Here is an 18702-nt window from a genome sequence, read left to right on the forward strand (position 1 = left end):
AGAGCTTCTATCTTGAATTTGACATATAAGAACAAAAATAAAATCTATCCTGAATTCTATAAACCACAAGTTTAAAAAAATGCACTTTTGAATGAGCAAGGGTAAGAACAAGACAAGTGGTAGATGCACCTGTGGATACACACATTCAATCAATACCGCTTGGCATTCTGACAACCAAACAGTTTGCCTCTACTGTTCCGCTATGGAGTGCAGATGGGGCTTGCAGGAGCAGAAGACACTTGACTCATACCATATAAGTGATGAAGAAAGCATCCCTTTGATGGATAGCAAAGTACTTGATAAGATAATATAACATCTTACTTGGGCAAGCCTATAGATAGTATGCTCATCTTATTGCGTGCCAATCACATTCCTACCCTTGTGGGATGAAAAAAACCTGTTAGAATCGGGAGGTAGGAGCCAAGGGACTTGTCAACGAAAAAAAGAGAAGCAGCATGCAACCATATCCCGAGGTGGTACCGTCTAATAGGTTTTTTGGAATGCAATGTGCTTGTAAAAACTGCATGGTTGTAGCAGGTTGACCCACTTTAGGCCATCAAACCATCCATCCATATATTCATATACAAGGCGTAATATGGATAGCAACATTCATACATACCTTTACTTCACTGAATGCCATTGGCAGTTCCCTATATACAATTACCACAATATGTGACTGGAAATGAAAACTAGTCTCAACAGATTCCACTCTTTAGTTTTAAATTATTCGCTAAAAGCTATCTTTGTCGCCACACTGGTGGTGACACCACAAAGTACAAGTGTTGTGAAGTTATGCTATGTAGTTATACTGGCTTGACAAGCAACATATATAAATGTACAAGGATTACAAGTGAAAATGCACTGGAAATGCCTTTGACTACATCATAGTGCAATGAGAAAGTTTTGAATTTGATTTAAAAGTTAGTGCACTCCAATAATTTACTGAATGAAGCAGGGTTATAATTACGAAAGCGCTGCATGCTGTTCAATTTGCGTAAAGCCTTTTGAATTTCCCAGGGTTTTCTTTGCCCAAACTGTACCGTGCTTTCTTATTGTGTGCGTCATTTGTCAAAGGATAACTATATGGTGTTCAACAACTAAGTTATTGACCTACACCAAAATTGCAACATGCTGGCCTGAATGACAGTCTATAATAAATACTCACAACCAACGTACTTGATACGCCTACAGCCTACTGATATCACTTCCACAGTTCCAATCTTGACTCATCATAGGATGTACTATCTATCAACATGCCCATCTCCAATAGCCACTTGACAATACTCTATCCTTGTATGACGTCTATTTGACATCATTCAGGCATGTCCATTGCATATACAGGTAAACGACATCAAAATAACGTCATACAAAAATATGAGTCCTATACAAAATCCACACACCTGTGTCTTGTTACCCAGGCTTGTTACACATGGTAAATGGCAATTTTTGTGGAACAGAATGAGAATATAATAAACATAATTTTTCACCAGATTTGCCATCGCAAATAAAAAAAAAAAAGAGAAAAAAGAAGAAACAGTGATTCCGCCTGGGAATCGAACGCAGGGCTTCAGATTTATGAGACCTGTGCCTTAACCTCTTGGTCATGGGAGCTTCATGATTAAGCTGGTTGAGATTCGAACCTATAAGCGGTCACTTTAAAAATCTCCTCCCCAAAAATAGCCAATAATAGCTAGCCCTAAATGCAAGAAATAAATTGCCATCTTCCATTTATAGATGGTGAGCCTGGGGAAAAATTATGTTTAATAAATTCTATTTTTGCCACTGTTTTTCCAAGAATGAGACTACTTACCAGAGGAACAGGAAGGTTTGCTGCCAGGATGTCTATATGTGTGAATACATCAACTGGAATCAGGGTCTCTCTACCGCTATCCTTGATGTATGGACAAAAACCACTGCCCTTCTTGGGTCTTGCTGCATTGGTGGTATTCTGCAATGAGTAAAGAATCAATCAATACATTCATTAATTTTATTTATAAAACTGTTGTATACAACACCACTCTGGCAACAACATCCAGATTGTGGGTTTAAATAGACAAAATTAATTTAATTTAATTCAATTCAATGACCATATGAAATTATTTTATGTGTCGGTTTTCCAGAATCCTTACAGGAATTTCCTGAAACCTAATGTCCTTGCTTCTATTTTGAGGGAAACCATGAACCATAAATAGGAAGCAATTAAGCCATGATATAATCCACCACTGACCCACAAAGAAATTTAAGTTAATTTCCTGTCCATTTTCTTCCTCCTGTATTCAGATGCAAAAACCCGATATATCATTTTGTTTCAAATGTCAGATATAGGTACATATGATTTTTTTAAAATCATTTCCAACAAATTTGAAAATGACTTTTTATTGGCTTATCTGATTTTGTTTGTTTCAAAATGGATAATGTCATCACCCACTCTATCATTCTACTTTCTCTCTGTAACAACAGACTAATCAACCTGATTGAATGATTGTCTCATCAACTGGACTGACTGAGCATACTGGCTTGAAACTACCTGCTATTCTCATCTGCATTTTGTTTACCATTTTAACCTGACAGCATTGCAACATTTGTCCCTCTTGAACCTCAGCCACACTACTGAATGGCAGATGTGCAAATAGATTTTTAATTATCGCTGCACTATAGTAATTTTAGCATGAAGTAACCCCAACTTTTTCCATTATCACATCCAAATGACCCAGTTTCAACCCAAGTTTAAATTGCTACTATTGCAAGATAAAATACCACTTGATTAAAAACGGTTACTTGAAGATTCAATAAACACTGTGTAAGTTTCCTCAGTGAATGTGCCGACCAATGTTTGTCTGCCATTGTAAACAACCACTGTGATTTCATTACTAATACATTACATGCTGCTATGAAGCCAAGTTACACAAATTTTAGCGTAATTTTTAAATTTGTTTATTAAATCATGACTATCTCAACAACTACAAAGCATATAATTGGCATGTTTGTAATCATCCAAATACATTTTTACACTCAAAATCATAAATAATTCCACAGTCGTTAAAATATTCATAATTTGATGACATTTGCAAATGTTATCCTAGTGCAGATGCTTAAAAGGTTGGCATGCTGAGCATTAATCTATGCTTTGATGAACAAAGTAAATCATATATGCAACTTGATAAATCTAATATACATTTAAATTGAGATATTCCCAGCTGCTATACCGGTTGTGTTGTCTCGGACATGACATTTACAGTCGGATTTTCCCCTTTAATTTAAAAAGAGCACAAATCAAATATTTAAATAGCATATTTTTAATTGTCTGTTTATATTTTGTTTGAACACATTATTGGTTCTATCTTATTCTTAGTTTTGATGAATGGATATCACCCATATAATTGCATACACTTCAGAATATATAGGGAGGGGAAAATATACATGTCTTTGTCCAACACATATTTGGTGTAAATATTGTTAAACATGTAAACAAGATTAAACAAATTTAATAATATCCATTACTAGATTGGAAGTCCACACATGAGCTTCATGCATGCAAAAGGATAGAATCTGATGGTTCTCTAGCCTAGGTGAACCTTTCAATCACTGTCAAGAGAAGGTGCTTGGGCTCATGAATTGGCCACAAAGACATCAATATTTCCCACAATTTTGTATCTATTTCTTTATTTGGGCAAGCAAAATTTCCCTTCAAATGCCAAACTTCCTGGATTCCCAACTTGTTCCACCTTTGAAATAAAGCATTCTCCCTTCTATTCCATCAAAATAGTAGAAATTCTACTTTTCAGACTAAAACATATTTTGTGCATTTCAAGAAATTTACTACATCTGAAAACATCTGCCTTCATAATATCGAAAAATAAAAAATATGGCACCACGACTGATAAGATCAAATTATGGAAGGGAAATGGTAAAGTACAAGTAATATATTTGTGGGAGGGGGTGATGGTAGAAGTGATGAGATGGAATGAAAACACAATCTACATTAATTAAAAGTTTAATCTATTTTGACACATCCACACCGACGTTAAATTTCTAGCAATATCAGCAGTATGAAACCTTTCCTTTTCTGCAAAGTAGGAATTCCCTCTTTGTAAGCTTTACTTCGGTATTTTATATACTTTCCATGTTCAATCTGTACATTCTCACAAGTTGTATGTTGCCGTTACATGGTTGTCAACCTTGGAAATAGAACCGATTCATTCTCCCCATTGTACTCTAAAGAACCTGCATTTTCATGCTACATTAAATTTGAACTTTACATTTGATTTACAAGTTCAAGTCAGGTGAAAATCACACATATTAGATAAATTCTAATTTAAGTATGTAGGAAAATCTGACAAAACTCCAAATTTGAAAATCGATTACAATTAAGCAAAAATAAAGGGTTTAAGTCAGCTAAATGTTCATGACGCTGTGAAAAATTAGCGCTCATAAGAATTATAATTAACTCAATTTGTTGTGATGCTACTGAGATAAGCGAGATTAGATTGGCATGAAAAATAGCAATGCATCTTTCAAAATGTCATTTAGGGCATGCACATACTCGCAGTTATAAATGTGCTCCATGTAATTCTTTGCAAATTAATCTAGGGACATATCTAAATTGCATTTTGTGACTCTTCTAAACTGACGAGCGAGCGAGGAAGAGAAGTCATAACACCATAGCTGCCTTGCCGTAAATGTCATTTGTGATGAACGAGGTTTGATTCTGATTAATTTGTGATCAACAATAATTACGGAAAGAAGTAGTTTTGTGTTTTATATCTCAAGCCACAAATGTCAGACACAATATTCATATAAACTGACAGAGACACAGAGAGAGATAGACACACCGGGAGACACACATAACATAGAGTACACACATCCAGATTATGTTAGCTTTTGAATTTGATTTATTTTTCATGACCATTATCAAATTTCAGTAATTAGCCGGATCCTGAGAGTGCTTTTTCATCTTCGAATCTTGCCATTACCGAGGCATAATATGAATGTGTTGAGTGCTAATATATGTACGTCATAAAGCAAAAATGTGATCCTATCATATATGTGACCCATCACATCGAAACACGGCAGTTGTCGTCATAAATGAACTTGTAGATTTCTTTACCAAATTAAAGGACTGATTTTAAGCTTTAAAATGCCACCTCTTTCATTAATATCGCATGTAGAATGGCGATTTTATGTGACAAATACAGTTTAAATTTCTTATTATTTTCTTATTTTTCGGGGCACATTTTCTTTATTATCTTTAAATGTGGATTTCCGACAACTGCCGTGTTTCGATGTGATGGGTCACATATATAGGTGTTAGCACCTACTGATGAAATGTACAATCATTATTTCTGAGTGTGTAAAGATATAGCATTCTTTCAGACTCAGATCACCGGTGTACTTGAATCTGCAGACGATCAAAATACAAAGAAAACAAAATGTTTGCAAATAACTCCATAGCCCCTTCCTCATCCATCAGCCACAAATGATGAGAAATATCAGTATGCACTCCCCACCACTTCCCCCTGGGGTCAAGGAATAGACGGGGCTGGATAAAGATATACATTGCATTTGGTTATAATCTTCAGTCTACTGTGCTATGGCATAAATTCAGTCAAGAGGCATTGCTTATAAGGGCACTTTTCCCAGATGAAATTCAATTTCTAAAATCAAATTTGTTTAGTATTCCCACAGTTCCCCCTATCAAATCCACTTTGATCTATATTCAACAAAAATTGTGATACCCTTATAATGAAATGACTCATGTTGTGTACCACTAATAAGCGAAAACATATCTTGTCGTATCAAAATGATAAACCTTCCTAAAAGTGATCTATAGCCCAACAAGAACCACTGGCGCTAAAGTATGTTGTACGTGACGATGACAATGGCCGAAGCAGCAGCTATTCAACTATTGGTTAGCACAGTATTCATGTGCCAACAAACCTTCTTCAAACATGACAGTTCTCATATGATACCGCAATGATGACATGAAGCTGTCAACCCGCAGAACCCCCAAAGGAAATGCAGCTTTACCAAGTCTTTTTAAACCAAAATATATCTTCTTTTCCCCAAATGGATCGGATCCGCACCCAAATTATTGATTGACACATATTGGGTTACATCCCTCGTCTGTTTAATTTGTCAACAAAATGACACCAAATTTTGACTATTTTAGAGTTCCGTCGGATAAATTTGCATTTTGATTATATGCTAAGTTGAGGTAAATCTAATACCTATAAATCGTGTTTCATACTACTTGCATCACATGAACCTCGAATACGTAAGCGAGTTCAGTTTATTTTTGCCATGGCAAGTATCTAATTTTTGTAATTTAATTTGATAAAATTCCATCAATATATCAGAATTCAATACAAAAATAAACACAATCCAAAATAAGTAGGCTAAATTATATGCTAGAAGGTTCAAAGTAATCTCTAGTTTGTTATCTGACATCGGAACAACAATCCGGAGCTTATTTTTCCAGATCAGATTCTTTCCTCTGTATGTTAGGAAGTCTTGTTGGGCATATTGAGCAAGAGGAGCTCGGTATATTAAATATACTAAACTGAATATTGCTCGGAGCTGTTATAAGAAGTTATATTTGCTGCCAGAGTTGGTTGAAAGAAGCTGTTGGCCATATAATATGTGCCTTGTCAGCGAGCACATAGATGAGCCATGTGATTGGCACTGAAGTTTGCAGTGATGTAGTGGCTCACTCTCTCAAAATGGAAAATAGTTGAAACTCTTGCAGCTTTATAAGAAGGTATAACCCTTGTTTGAATGGGAAGAGAATTTTATGCTACTTTCAAACCACTATCCTTTCAACATCTTAATTGGTATGTATGCATGTATGATCAATCTTCATTGTTAATTAATACCGCTACCTGAAGCATCACACTTTCAGTTTGTATGATAGCATTAGGAAAGTTGTACCCAGTTAAACCCCTTGTGATAGTTCAACTCTCATGCACCTCCATCAAATTTAACTTCTCCTAACTTGTGGATCTGTTACGAGTATTCACAAGACATCCTCAAGGCAAGGCAGTCGAGCTTTGCCACTAATTGGGTCGAAATTCAATGAAAAGTCCCTGTCAGGATGGGTAATTAATGACACCACAATTATACCACATCCATTACATAGTCAAAAACGCATCGTATTTTAATTAAAGAATTGGGTATCAAATGTCTTGTTTTGTTTCACAACAGAATCTTTTACTTCCTTAGCAGCAACCAAGTTGTGAATAAAAAATGAGTAGCATATGTTCAAGTACTTGATGATGAAAAAAATTCTACTGCAGTCTATGTGATAACCATAACATTCCTGACCCATTTTTAAGGTGCTAACTAGTTATATAGTCAATGACATTCAGTGGATTTCTCTTTCTTATTTCAGAATCAAATATGGAAATGCCAATTTATATTTTTGAGATCAGTTTCATTCTCAAGTAACTATTCCGGTAACTACTCAGGTAACTCATCTAGTGTGGTTTATTTCCTTTTATCAAATTTCATATTTGCTATCGTTGCTGCTATGTTTAAAATGACAGAATGACTTTTCCACATGGCACAGCATTATCTACCGGTACGTATGGTATGTAATTTACTAGCATGTAATTTGTTTGCAAATACAATCTACCCCTGATTGTGTACATACTTACAAGCATGGGCGTCAATCCCATGGGACGGGGGAATGTGTCCCCCACCTTTCGGCAAAATGACCCATTTTTTGTTCTTTACAACCACTTTTTGACAATTCAGGCCAATTGTCCCCCCACATTTCAAGCTGGATTGGATTGGCACTAATGCTTACAAGGGGCATTGTGAGGTTTCATTCAAAAATTGCACCCTCAATTTTAGTAAAAGTCTAGATTTTAACACGTATGCAATGTTTGTCCATAGCATCTGAAATAGTTCAGCTAAATCCAGTCACTTTTGTGTAAAACTTCATGATGTAATAAAGTTCCCAAGTTCAGTTACAGATAAGCTTAATACGGTGCTGACAATATGTCTCTTCTTTTCAATATTACAGATTTTTGTCTCTAAAATTAAAGCTCGGTATTGGCTCGAGGATTTAATCTACAAAATAATGCAATGTTTTCTCATTCAATTTTTTTGTGAAATCTGTCAGAGCCCCTTTTATTTAGGAAAGCTCTCTTGGTGCTTATTATTCCATTATGGCACTAGCATTTAAAAAGAACATTAATTTTGTACCTAAAATTTGAAGGGCAGCAATAGCAAGAGCTCAGTGACCACAATGAATGAATCCCAAACACTAAGCCTGTGCATCCTTCTTTTTGAAAAACTTAAAACCCACTTGTTTGACTCATTATTTTCAGAATTATTCCACTACTACTGAAAATGATGCCTCTCCTCCACCTCCTACTATTGTCTCTCCTTACACTAATTATCATTTGCCTGTGAAACATCTTTTATCAATTTAAACCATGTAGTTTTGCACATCAAAATCTTCAAACCCCTTTTTTCCTCTGAAAGTAAAATAGAATTATTGTGAAGACAAGAATAAGTAGACCATTTTAGAAAACGCCAAATTTAAATCCTTGGAACCCCGTTACCTAATACAAAACCGCCGTGGGGACTGCGTAAATGGCCATATGGTGAAACACTCAATATAGAGTCGAGGGTGTTAATATACGCACATCCAGTATAGCAATCACTAGGCAATAATGTTTATTTGCTATTATCATGCCCTAGGGTCTCTTTGTACACTGTCTATGTATGCTCATCTTTACTTTCCTATATCAGGGATAAGTTATGATAACAACACACAAGAATGGAGGTTAAATACTTGAGTCTGCATGGTCAGGAAGGGAAATTCCCATTTGTCAAACATAGGCACTGAACAGGTGCTCAAGAAAACATTAAAAAGGCCAGTCTTTCCTCTTTCATCTTTACTTTGATTAATTTCTCGTCTGCTTCGTAGTCTCTTTCCTCCTAATATTCCCATTACTCTACACTCTTGCCATCTTTTGGCTATATACACTACAAGATTCCTATTGGGGCCACCTGCACAGGTAAACCTGTAAGGTACTTGGCTCGCTAAGGTACTTGGCTGGTGCTGTGCAGTACCAGGGGAGTACCAGTGTAATACCAGTGCAGTACTGGTGATGAGTCCTGTGCAGTAGCAGCATTGGTACTATGTAGGTACTTTGTGTGCACCAGTCAAGTCAGGTATCTTTGCGACGGTATGTGCAGGCAGCCACTATAAGAATCTTGTTGTGTATCTTAAACCATATTAGTTGCCCGGGATTAGCTGCAAATATAGAGCGCTACCAACATAGATACAAATTCTGATTCTGATTTATACCTATGTAACTTGCTAAAATTGTTTTTTAAAGAAAAATCCCAATGTCTTAAACTTCCATGCAATAATTTTCAACAAAAAAATCCCTGGCTTTAACTTTCATGCAATAATTTTCAAAGAAAAATCCCTGTCTTTAATTTTTATGCAATAAAGTTCAAAGCAAAATCCCTCTGTTTAACTTTTATGCAATCTTGTCTATACTTTTGTCCACCACTGTCGCTTCTTTTGTTTGCTTTTGTTATGTTTCATGTCAGTGGAATGCTATGACATCATTTTTGCCCTGATTAATGATGGGTATATAGATGTGAGCAGTGTTCCGTTCTAGCCATAGGTTTGACTACTCAATATTGACAGTGAAAGGACTGACAAACAGTATGACCATCTGCGCCATTATAGGTATCATTTGTTTGAACGCCTGTCCTAATGTTGAATCAATCTGTATGGAACCACACATGCCACTTTACCAAAATGCTATAGATGCGGACTAATTTGGCCCCATATGATATCGAGTCAACACATCACTTGTCCGATCTAACAAAGCAAAACTGAAGTTTAAACATTGAAAAACTTGTAAAATCCTGGTTATACATTAATAGGCAAACTGTGTACCCAACATGAGTAACGTCTCAATTTAATGACTCATTATTTGATGTCCGTATGAGACACGCACCGCTAGACCCAACGCATGCACTACCCATCAATAAGATATATATCGCGTACGTAAATTAATTTCAAACTGAATCCTTTTAAATTGGCCGGGTGGAGCGATAGTTACGGTTACCGAGTTGTGCCAAATCACGAGTGAAACTGCTACTTTGCGTGCAAAATTATTCCCAACAGTTTTGATTGATTATCCTATCGCCATGACGACAACATCAGCTTGGGTACACTCAGTGCCTGTACATAGATTATAACTTGCTCGTTATTGCATTTTTGAAACGTAAATTGGTTTCAGTTACTCACTGTTTGCTTTGATGTAAAACACCGAATTAACAAATCGATCAAGATGTCAGAGTGGGAGAACTGGCACGTTAGATTTTCCCCCTCTCGCTTATTGCATAACTTAATTAAAACATTGATTGATAAATTCGCAAAATCAAATAATTTGACACATGAATCTCGCACGCACTGCTGGCTCCATGTTCACTTTGCAGCTGATGATACAAAGGCCCCGAGAAATGGTTTCTTCCATGAGAGTTAGTTTTTATCAGAATCTATGAGAATTTCTGCTTTAAGTTACTTGTTTAATAGAACATTGCCAGTCCAACTTACATGGAAGGCATATTTCCTCTATTCTATCTATTAACCTATTTCTCCTGTGATTTGGGTCACATCATATGATAATAAGGAACATTTCCCCCCTCAAATTACAAGAGAGTCGGGAATCAGTCCCGGAGATTTGGTCTTTCAATCTTGCGAAAAGACATATTCCACTTGTGTCCTTTTTCTCTCTTCATTTATCCTAAATCCACAATTACGAGATGCAAAATGCCATTATAAAGTATCGTTTTAGTATCCCGCCTACCTTTTGACATGTAGTCACCTTATACTTGTTATTTAAAGTTATAAAAGGTACCCGAGCTGTAGCCCCATTCATATTATTCCACAGAGGGTACTAGATGTGTAAATGTCACTTTTATCAATTGTTTTTAAAAGGTAAATTTTGAAGAGTGGGAGGAAAATGTAATATCACATTCCTTCTCATAATTCTAACACATACAGTTATTGATGAGAGGCAGGTTAGTGTTCCAGAGATAGAGACATATCAATCTATAAACATGGTGACGTGTGAATGGCTGTACTCTAATTTCATACTATTCATTTTTTTAAATAGAATCCATACTCATTTATTTTTGATACCATAACTATTTGTTTTGATAAGATATACTGGTCATTTTGATTAGGTGTATTATCACTTTGAACCGACAATCTTATCAAAATGATTAGTTTCTGTTTCATTTTAACAAGTAACTATTCAAATTGACAAGATCTCCCAACTCATTTGACAAAATTATCCATTTCATTTTGACATGATTCTGTTAAGTCCCCCTCTGACAAGTCAAACTACTCAAATTTGATAAGTTGGGTCATTTTTGACAAGAATCTATTCATTCTATGATATTTGACAAGATTGCCATTTTAAAGGGACATTTCGTGATCCACAGCCTCATCCCCCACTTTTCCCAAAAAAGTTGAGATTTTTACACCACTGGATGCCTCTGGCTACATAATGTTTATGTACCAAATATTTCTTGCAGATTAATTCGTTTATCAAAAATATCGCCAAATTTGAATTTCGTTCTGGTGCACCAGAACGAAATTACAACACATTGTCTATGGAGCATTCTTAGTCAGTGGGAGTGGTCTTGTTCGTAGACACATTTCTGATTGGACAATCACATGATTTTGGGTGTCGTCTATCAGGCCGTAGACGACCCCACGTCATCATGCGTCTTGATAATGCGTAACACGCGTGTAGAGATGCGCGTATGTATCGCGCTGGATGCGTAGCCTAGTGCGGAATACACGAACGCGCTAGCTGTACGCGCAACAGAATACGTGAAGTTGTAAACAAGTTTCGTTCATTTTATAATGAGGGGAGTTTTTATTACGGTAACTTAGTTTTTACTTTATAAAAAATGTTTACAGTTATTAAAATAATATTTAACTGACTAAGAATGAGAATAAACGATAGCAATTTTTATTTTGCCTATCCTCTACCTATGATAGACGACAGGCAGGTCCAATATTTTTATCGTAGTGTGCGCCGGCATCCACTACTCAAAATATTGGACCTGCCTGTCGTCTATCACACGGTAGAGGATAGGCAAAATAAAAATTCCTATCGTTTATTCTCTAAGTATAATACACATAATCATGCATAACTCGCAAACGCAAAATCGGAATCAACTGAAATTTTGGAAATAAGCTTTTTTCGTAGATATATACTGGAAAATGTCATAAAAAGAGGATGCTAGGATCACCAAATCCTCCTTTAAAATGACACAGCAATATTATAAAATAATATCTATTTGATGAGTTTCTTGTCATTTTGAGAATATCAGATTCATTTTGAAGAGAAACTTGTTATGTCCTCATCTGAATAGTTTCCCTTGACAAGTGTCTATTCAAAAATGAGTAGATCTTTTTAAGAGTGTACTGTATCAATTTTGGGAGCTTTTCCAATCTTGCAGTTTATTATTAAATAACTTTATGGACTAACAAAACGTGATATTTATGAAGAGAGACTGACAAACAAACACACATTGCGAAACACAAACAAGACTGATATGCAGACAAGCATATAAAATACCACTTGTCACAAAATATTAATCAACTCATGTTTTGCAGGCAGCAACTGACCCTGTATGAAGCAGCTCATATAATGTTGATATATTCTGCTTTGGTGGACAAGTTCCACAACTAATTCTATTTATATATCTATATCTGTATATATCAACGTCCCTCGTTGTCATATTGTAACTTAATGAAAACCTACCCGACTACCGATCACTCCATTGCTATTGCAGCTAGCAGCATTTCCTGTACATGTGTTCTCATAAATACACCAGTCGCAGGAATAGTCGTTATCCACGCACTGAAGGCACCCCGAGAAGGCGCCGCACTCGTAGAAATCAAACGTGGTCATGGCAATTTTCTGATTCGTTTCGCTGGCACGAATGTACAATTCAACTGTCAGAGACCCTGTACATGAAGAGAAAAACAAAAATAAACTTTGTGACTTCTTCATGTATCAACTTTTTCTGAAGTTTAGAAGGAAAAGTGTTAAATTATTAAGCCTTCTTCTTCTTACATATTTCTAATTAAAGGGGCACTTCGTGATCCACAGCCTCATCCCCCCACTTTTCTCAAAAAAAAGTTGAGATTTTTATATCACTGGAAACCTCTGGCTACATAATGTTTATATACAAAATATTTCTTGCAGATTAATTCGTTTTGCAAAGATATCATGAAATTTGAATTTCGTTCTGGTGCACCAGAACGAAATTACAACGCATTGTCTATGGAGCAGTGTAATACACATAATCATGCATAACTCGCAAACGCAAAATCGGAATGAACTGAAATTTTGGGAATAGGCTTTTTTCATGGATATGTACTGAAAAATATCATAAAAAAAGGATGCTAGGATCACGAAATACTCCTTTAAACAATAATTTTCACTTACCATCAGGTAAAGAAAGTAACACATTTTGATCCAGAGAATCACTACATTAAGGTAATACTGTTTGGTTATGTCTTTGATTGAAATAACTTTATTTTCCTGATATTTTATTAAAATAGAAGAATTTTGATCAAAGTTGACATAGATTTCTACCAGTTACCATCAGAGAAGATATCTTACACTTCCCATAATGCATTTCTTCCCTGTACTGATTTATTATTCAGTGCAACATGGGTTGATAGTGACAAGAAATCTCAATTGCAAGATCTGGATGAGCTCTGTTAATTGTTAAATGACAGAATATGGAAGAAATGCATTGTGGGAAGTGGAAGACATCTTCTTTGAGTTAGCATAATCTGAAAGTATGTTAATATTGCAATTTGTAACTTCTTGCAAAATAATTTCACACTATTAAAAATTAAATAACTTCTGAAAAATCCATACCAAACACTTGTGTAAAAACAATTTTTCATTGATTAAATTTGACAAATATGGCATAATTCACAAGTCGCATCAATTATGATTTTATACTTGCTGATGTGTAGTAAAAAAGAATCAATTCTCCGGTGATGTTGACTGAGGAAAAACAGGGCTGCTTGAACAAACATCCAAAAATAACATCATATAGGGCATAAAATATGGTGGTATCTATACAGAGCTGTTCAATTCAGATCAATGTGTGTTGTAACAATCCAAATTAGGTTCACAATAATGCATGATATATATAACATGCACTTGATGTAATAATGGGTACTCTGCACATAATTAGACCACAGAGTACGTCCAATCTGATTTCAATATCATCCATATATATTCGCCGCCGTAGTGAATACATCATACCTTAAGTTACTGGTTCACGCTTGGCACATTTTGACATCACATTATGACGGCGAATACACAGTATCAACAAGGCAAGTCTATTTCTAAAGGGCCACATTAATCTGAGCTACATTCATCGTATGGACAGTCCCGTAAAAGGGAGGTATGGCAAATAGTAGCCGCACAATGATGGTAATTACAGGTGACAAACCCATGTTTATACAAGGACAAATAATCCCAAGCTAACATTTTGAGATGCAGATATGATGCAATTGGATGCTCATCTCTATCTTGTCCTTGCTGTTCTACTATTTCTTTTCACCACTCATTGATATGCTAATCTGATAAAAGACAGCTCAGTAATTCAACCATGTATTATACATTTCATGGTAAAAGGTTACTGACTTTGATTCACCATCATGTTACTTCCTCTTGGTTTGGTTTATGCTACCACTTTTCTGCTATGTGAACCGGATAAAGATTCTGGTAGGATTGTAAGCTAAGGTCAAATCATCACGATTTATATAACTTTTCTCTACTTGTACAAATGTAAGCTGATATTTTGTAACAAAATGATACTCAAAATATTTAGTGCATTTGTACAATTTCTCAGTAAATGCTTCTTGTAGTGCGCTATGGGAATTAAGATTATATTTGCTTCCTCCCAATCTAGGAAGTTTGACACTGTTGAATCTACAGCCAAGTACAGGCAATGTAAAGATACATAGAATACACTTCAGGCAGTAAGACCACTTTACCTTGCCATCCTAGGTGTCTTCAAACAAATAAAAACCAATATTGATTCACTATGTTTTTAAAATAGACCATATAGGATGACCATTTCATTGATAATTTACTTTTCAGTTTAGAATTACTCAACAAACTACTTGACAAAAATATTACGTTACAAAACAACCCACTTCAAAGTTGAATCTCCATGGCTGTGCTATCTTCAGTAGACTGCAATTAAAGCCCGGCAGCCAACTTATAGAAAATGTACCCGCATTCCCCGCAGGGAAGCCGCGGAAACAACAACATAATTAAGTTTGCACTTATTTTTTTGCCAATGTGTTTTTTCGCTTATCAAATTGATATGTTATTTTTTCGGGGGTGCTTACAAGCGTATGTAAGTTTAAACGCGGCTGCATTGCTGACGTATTGACAGCGGACTGACACAACATAATGTGGTTAACAACCTTGAGTGTACATTACTCGTGCCTCAAGGAATCCAAATGCATTATCAAATACACACAAAAACACAAGTTTGTTACATGTTTCTTTTTAATTAAAAGTCCTCCCATCTCCAAAACCCACACGAGACTACAGTCAAATCCTCTGTTTTTTTCACAATTGTGATATGTACAGATGCTGAATTGTTAACATTTAATGATGGTTATTATTGGCCCATTGGGCTATTGCAGTTGAAATCCCATACACCCTCTGTTGAATTGCATTGTCTTATTGGGCTAGTGCAGTTGAAATCCATACACCCCCTGTGGAAGACATGACATTAATCTCCAAAACAGGGGGGGGTGTAGATTTCACTCATTCAGATATCCCCATTTGAAATTCACACTCCCTGTGTGGAAGATTATAAATAAGGACAGGACTTCCATAGGGGGTGTACGGATTTCAACTGGAATAGCCTGCAGCACAGCGGTATCAAACCCAAACAACCAGAACCATCTGTCTGATTTTCAGATACAACTTCAGACATTTCGAGGGTTTGGTTCAAGAAAGGCCTATCTGCAATAGCTGCCCTATAGACAATTTAACCATTTCTGTATTCTATATTGTACAGTATGACACCTGGCAGCTATTGCGGATAGGCACTGTGCTCTAAACCCCTGATTTAACACTACGATGGATATACTCAAAAGAAACCAATTTGTGTTCTGTGGGTTGCTTTATGGTGACGAACTTTTCACCTTCAACAAATTGTTTCTCTTGTACCTAAGGTTTTATCTATTCATCGTAATATCGGCAAACGAACAGGATTATTATCTTACCATATTCACAACTTTCTGTGAAATTGAACTTTATGAGTGAAACAGCGGAAGTAACAAATCTACTCAACTTGCAGACTAAACAAAACAGATTTAAGGTCTTGAAAATAAATATATTTGTACACAGATAAAAATCATTGAAATATTTCTGGCATTAAGGAAGCAAATCAATGTCTTTCTTATGCTCCTAACAAAATATCAATGTTATTTTGACACTATTTAAGTCCCATTTTGGTTTTAGCTTCAATCTTGTGGTTTCTTCCTTAGAGTACAGGGTGACACCAGACAAGAACCCAAAGGTCCCTGGTTCAATTCCTACAATGGTCAGCAAATTATTTGACCATGTCTTTTATGTGGTGTGATGAGAATGCAACTAAAATGAAGAATTCACAGCTATGGATGTTGTCTATGCTTTTAAATACCAGGGATGTACTCTGCACAGATTCAGTGGTTAATGTTGCAGTTATTTACAACTAAACAGTTCTTTTCAGAGCCACCAAAAGTTCCAAATCATAGAGCCAAGAAGACAATTTGCTTATAGTTTAATACCCTTTTATATCCCTCGCTTTTTAATCCAATCATTTCATCAGAGAAGTAAGATTCAACAAAATGAATTTCAAGCTGGAGAAATTTAATCATACTTTTTCTACTTCATTTTAATTCCCTTTATACTAAAAGCTACACCTTCTAGAAAACCAGATTAAAATTGGACTTGTAAACCATACAATACGATGATAATCATGGTTTCTCCAAACAATACAAAACATAAGAAATCACACACTATACTTGTGGCGATATATCTCCAAATCAATATGCTACTAAACAAGTGATTTTTGCTTGATGCAATATATTGCCTTAGATTGAGATCCACATGATAATAACCACTTGACGATCTTAAATCACTAAATGCTTCCCCCTCAGGACAACGCAAGGCAAATAGAAAATATTGATCCTACAAATCATTACAAATGACATTGCACCTTCTAGTCAACAAGTTTGGCCTTACAGACTTGGAAATCTTTCAATTAACGCTTTAATTTCACCAAGCTGACATTCAGTGGAAAAGAAGAAACACTGAGGCGACATTATTGTGTGCCCTTTTTAATGTCAGGTTCATCATTAGGGAATCCCGAGTGTGAGTAGTCACGCATGTTGCACAGGCAGTCGTCTCTCTTCAATGTACGGATAAATAACAAGAATTGGCTATTTTCCACTTTCATTGTCAGGGTACGTGTCTTAACGAGGATAAAGCACAGAATTCAAACCCACGCACAAAAGATAAAAATGTGAGGAAAGAGATATGAAATGGGTTTAATAATTATATACCTCTAGGTGTTGAAATATAGAAAATATGAAACTGACACGTTTATATTGCCTTTATTTGTGATTGAACTTGCAAAGTCAGCTGCAAGCTTAAAGCTTGGTTTGCGAAAGAAATAAAGATTGTGAACCATGACACTGCTGAGTCTAGAGGGGTAGTTTGAATGGGAAGCTACATTCTGCAACAAACACTTGTCTCCCTAAAGTGGACCAAGCTATACAGCATTTTACAGACTATTGAACACAAGATCTTGCATAAGGCTATGTGATGTGATGTGATGAAGTAATCAGATCTACTCAAAGAAAATTGGTTTTGCAAAACTGTCAAAAGAAGTACACATTGCTTTTTTTGTATCAATAATTATTGATTATGAGACCACAAATCGCTCAGAATCCACTGATCCAATATTGATGCAGTTTCAGTTATAATCAAATTGGACCTGTTCTGCATCAGATTCATTTTGCTTGCTGTTCTGCATCAGATTCATTTTGCATCTTAAGGTGGTACTACACCCCCTGATAAATTTTGTGACTAATTTTGCATTGTCTCAAAAAATAGCTACACACTGGTAACAAACATTATGTATATTATAGGGGCAAGGAATCTAATTACTTCACTGAAATTTCAGTGATTTAAAATAAGTGGTTCATTATATAGGCCTATGTTAAAAATGAGGTACATTCTAGCGGTACCTCTTTTCTTGTCATAAATAATGTACCGCTTGTCTTGAGTCACTGAAATTCCAGTGTAGTAACTAGATTCCTTACCCCTATAATATACATAACTTTTATTACCAGTTTTCGAGAAAAATGCAAAAATAGTTGCAAATTTATCAAGGGGTGTAGTACCACCTTAAGACTAAAATGTTCTTGTACATTCAGTAACTTAACGTTTCCTTTAAGCATACACATCATCAGCTCTAGGTCTGTGGATCTAACATCTTTATCTATACTCCTACGCTAAAGCTATACAAATGGCAAAATAGGCACTGTCTTTGGGAAATTGAAGCTGTGATTGGTTGATCCTCAAGTTCACTAACCCTCATCAGACAACT

General features: G+C 35.7%; 1 protein-coding gene across 1 annotated transcript in view; it reads right to left on the minus strand.

Moving 5' to 3' along the window:
• The window catches only part of LOC140148701 (plexin-A1-like), a 124515-nt gene that overhangs the window by 39222 nt on the left and 66591 nt on the right, over nucleotides 1-18702 (minus strand). Inside the window, exons 8-9 of the mRNA XM_072170742.1 lie at nucleotides 12816-13021; nucleotides 1811-1948 (exon numbers count right to left, since the gene is read on the minus strand). Coding sequence (XP_072026843.1) covers nucleotides 1811-1948; nucleotides 12816-13021 — 344 coding nt within the window. The remainder of the gene's footprint in view (nucleotides 1-1810; nucleotides 1949-12815; nucleotides 13022-18702) is intronic.

Source organism: Amphiura filiformis, chromosome 3 (genome assembly GCF_039555335.1).
Source record: "Amphiura filiformis chromosome 3, Afil_fr2py, whole genome shotgun sequence".
NCBI classification, from domain to species: Eukaryota; Metazoa; Echinodermata; class Ophiuroidea; order Amphilepidida; family Amphiuridae; genus Amphiura; species Amphiura filiformis.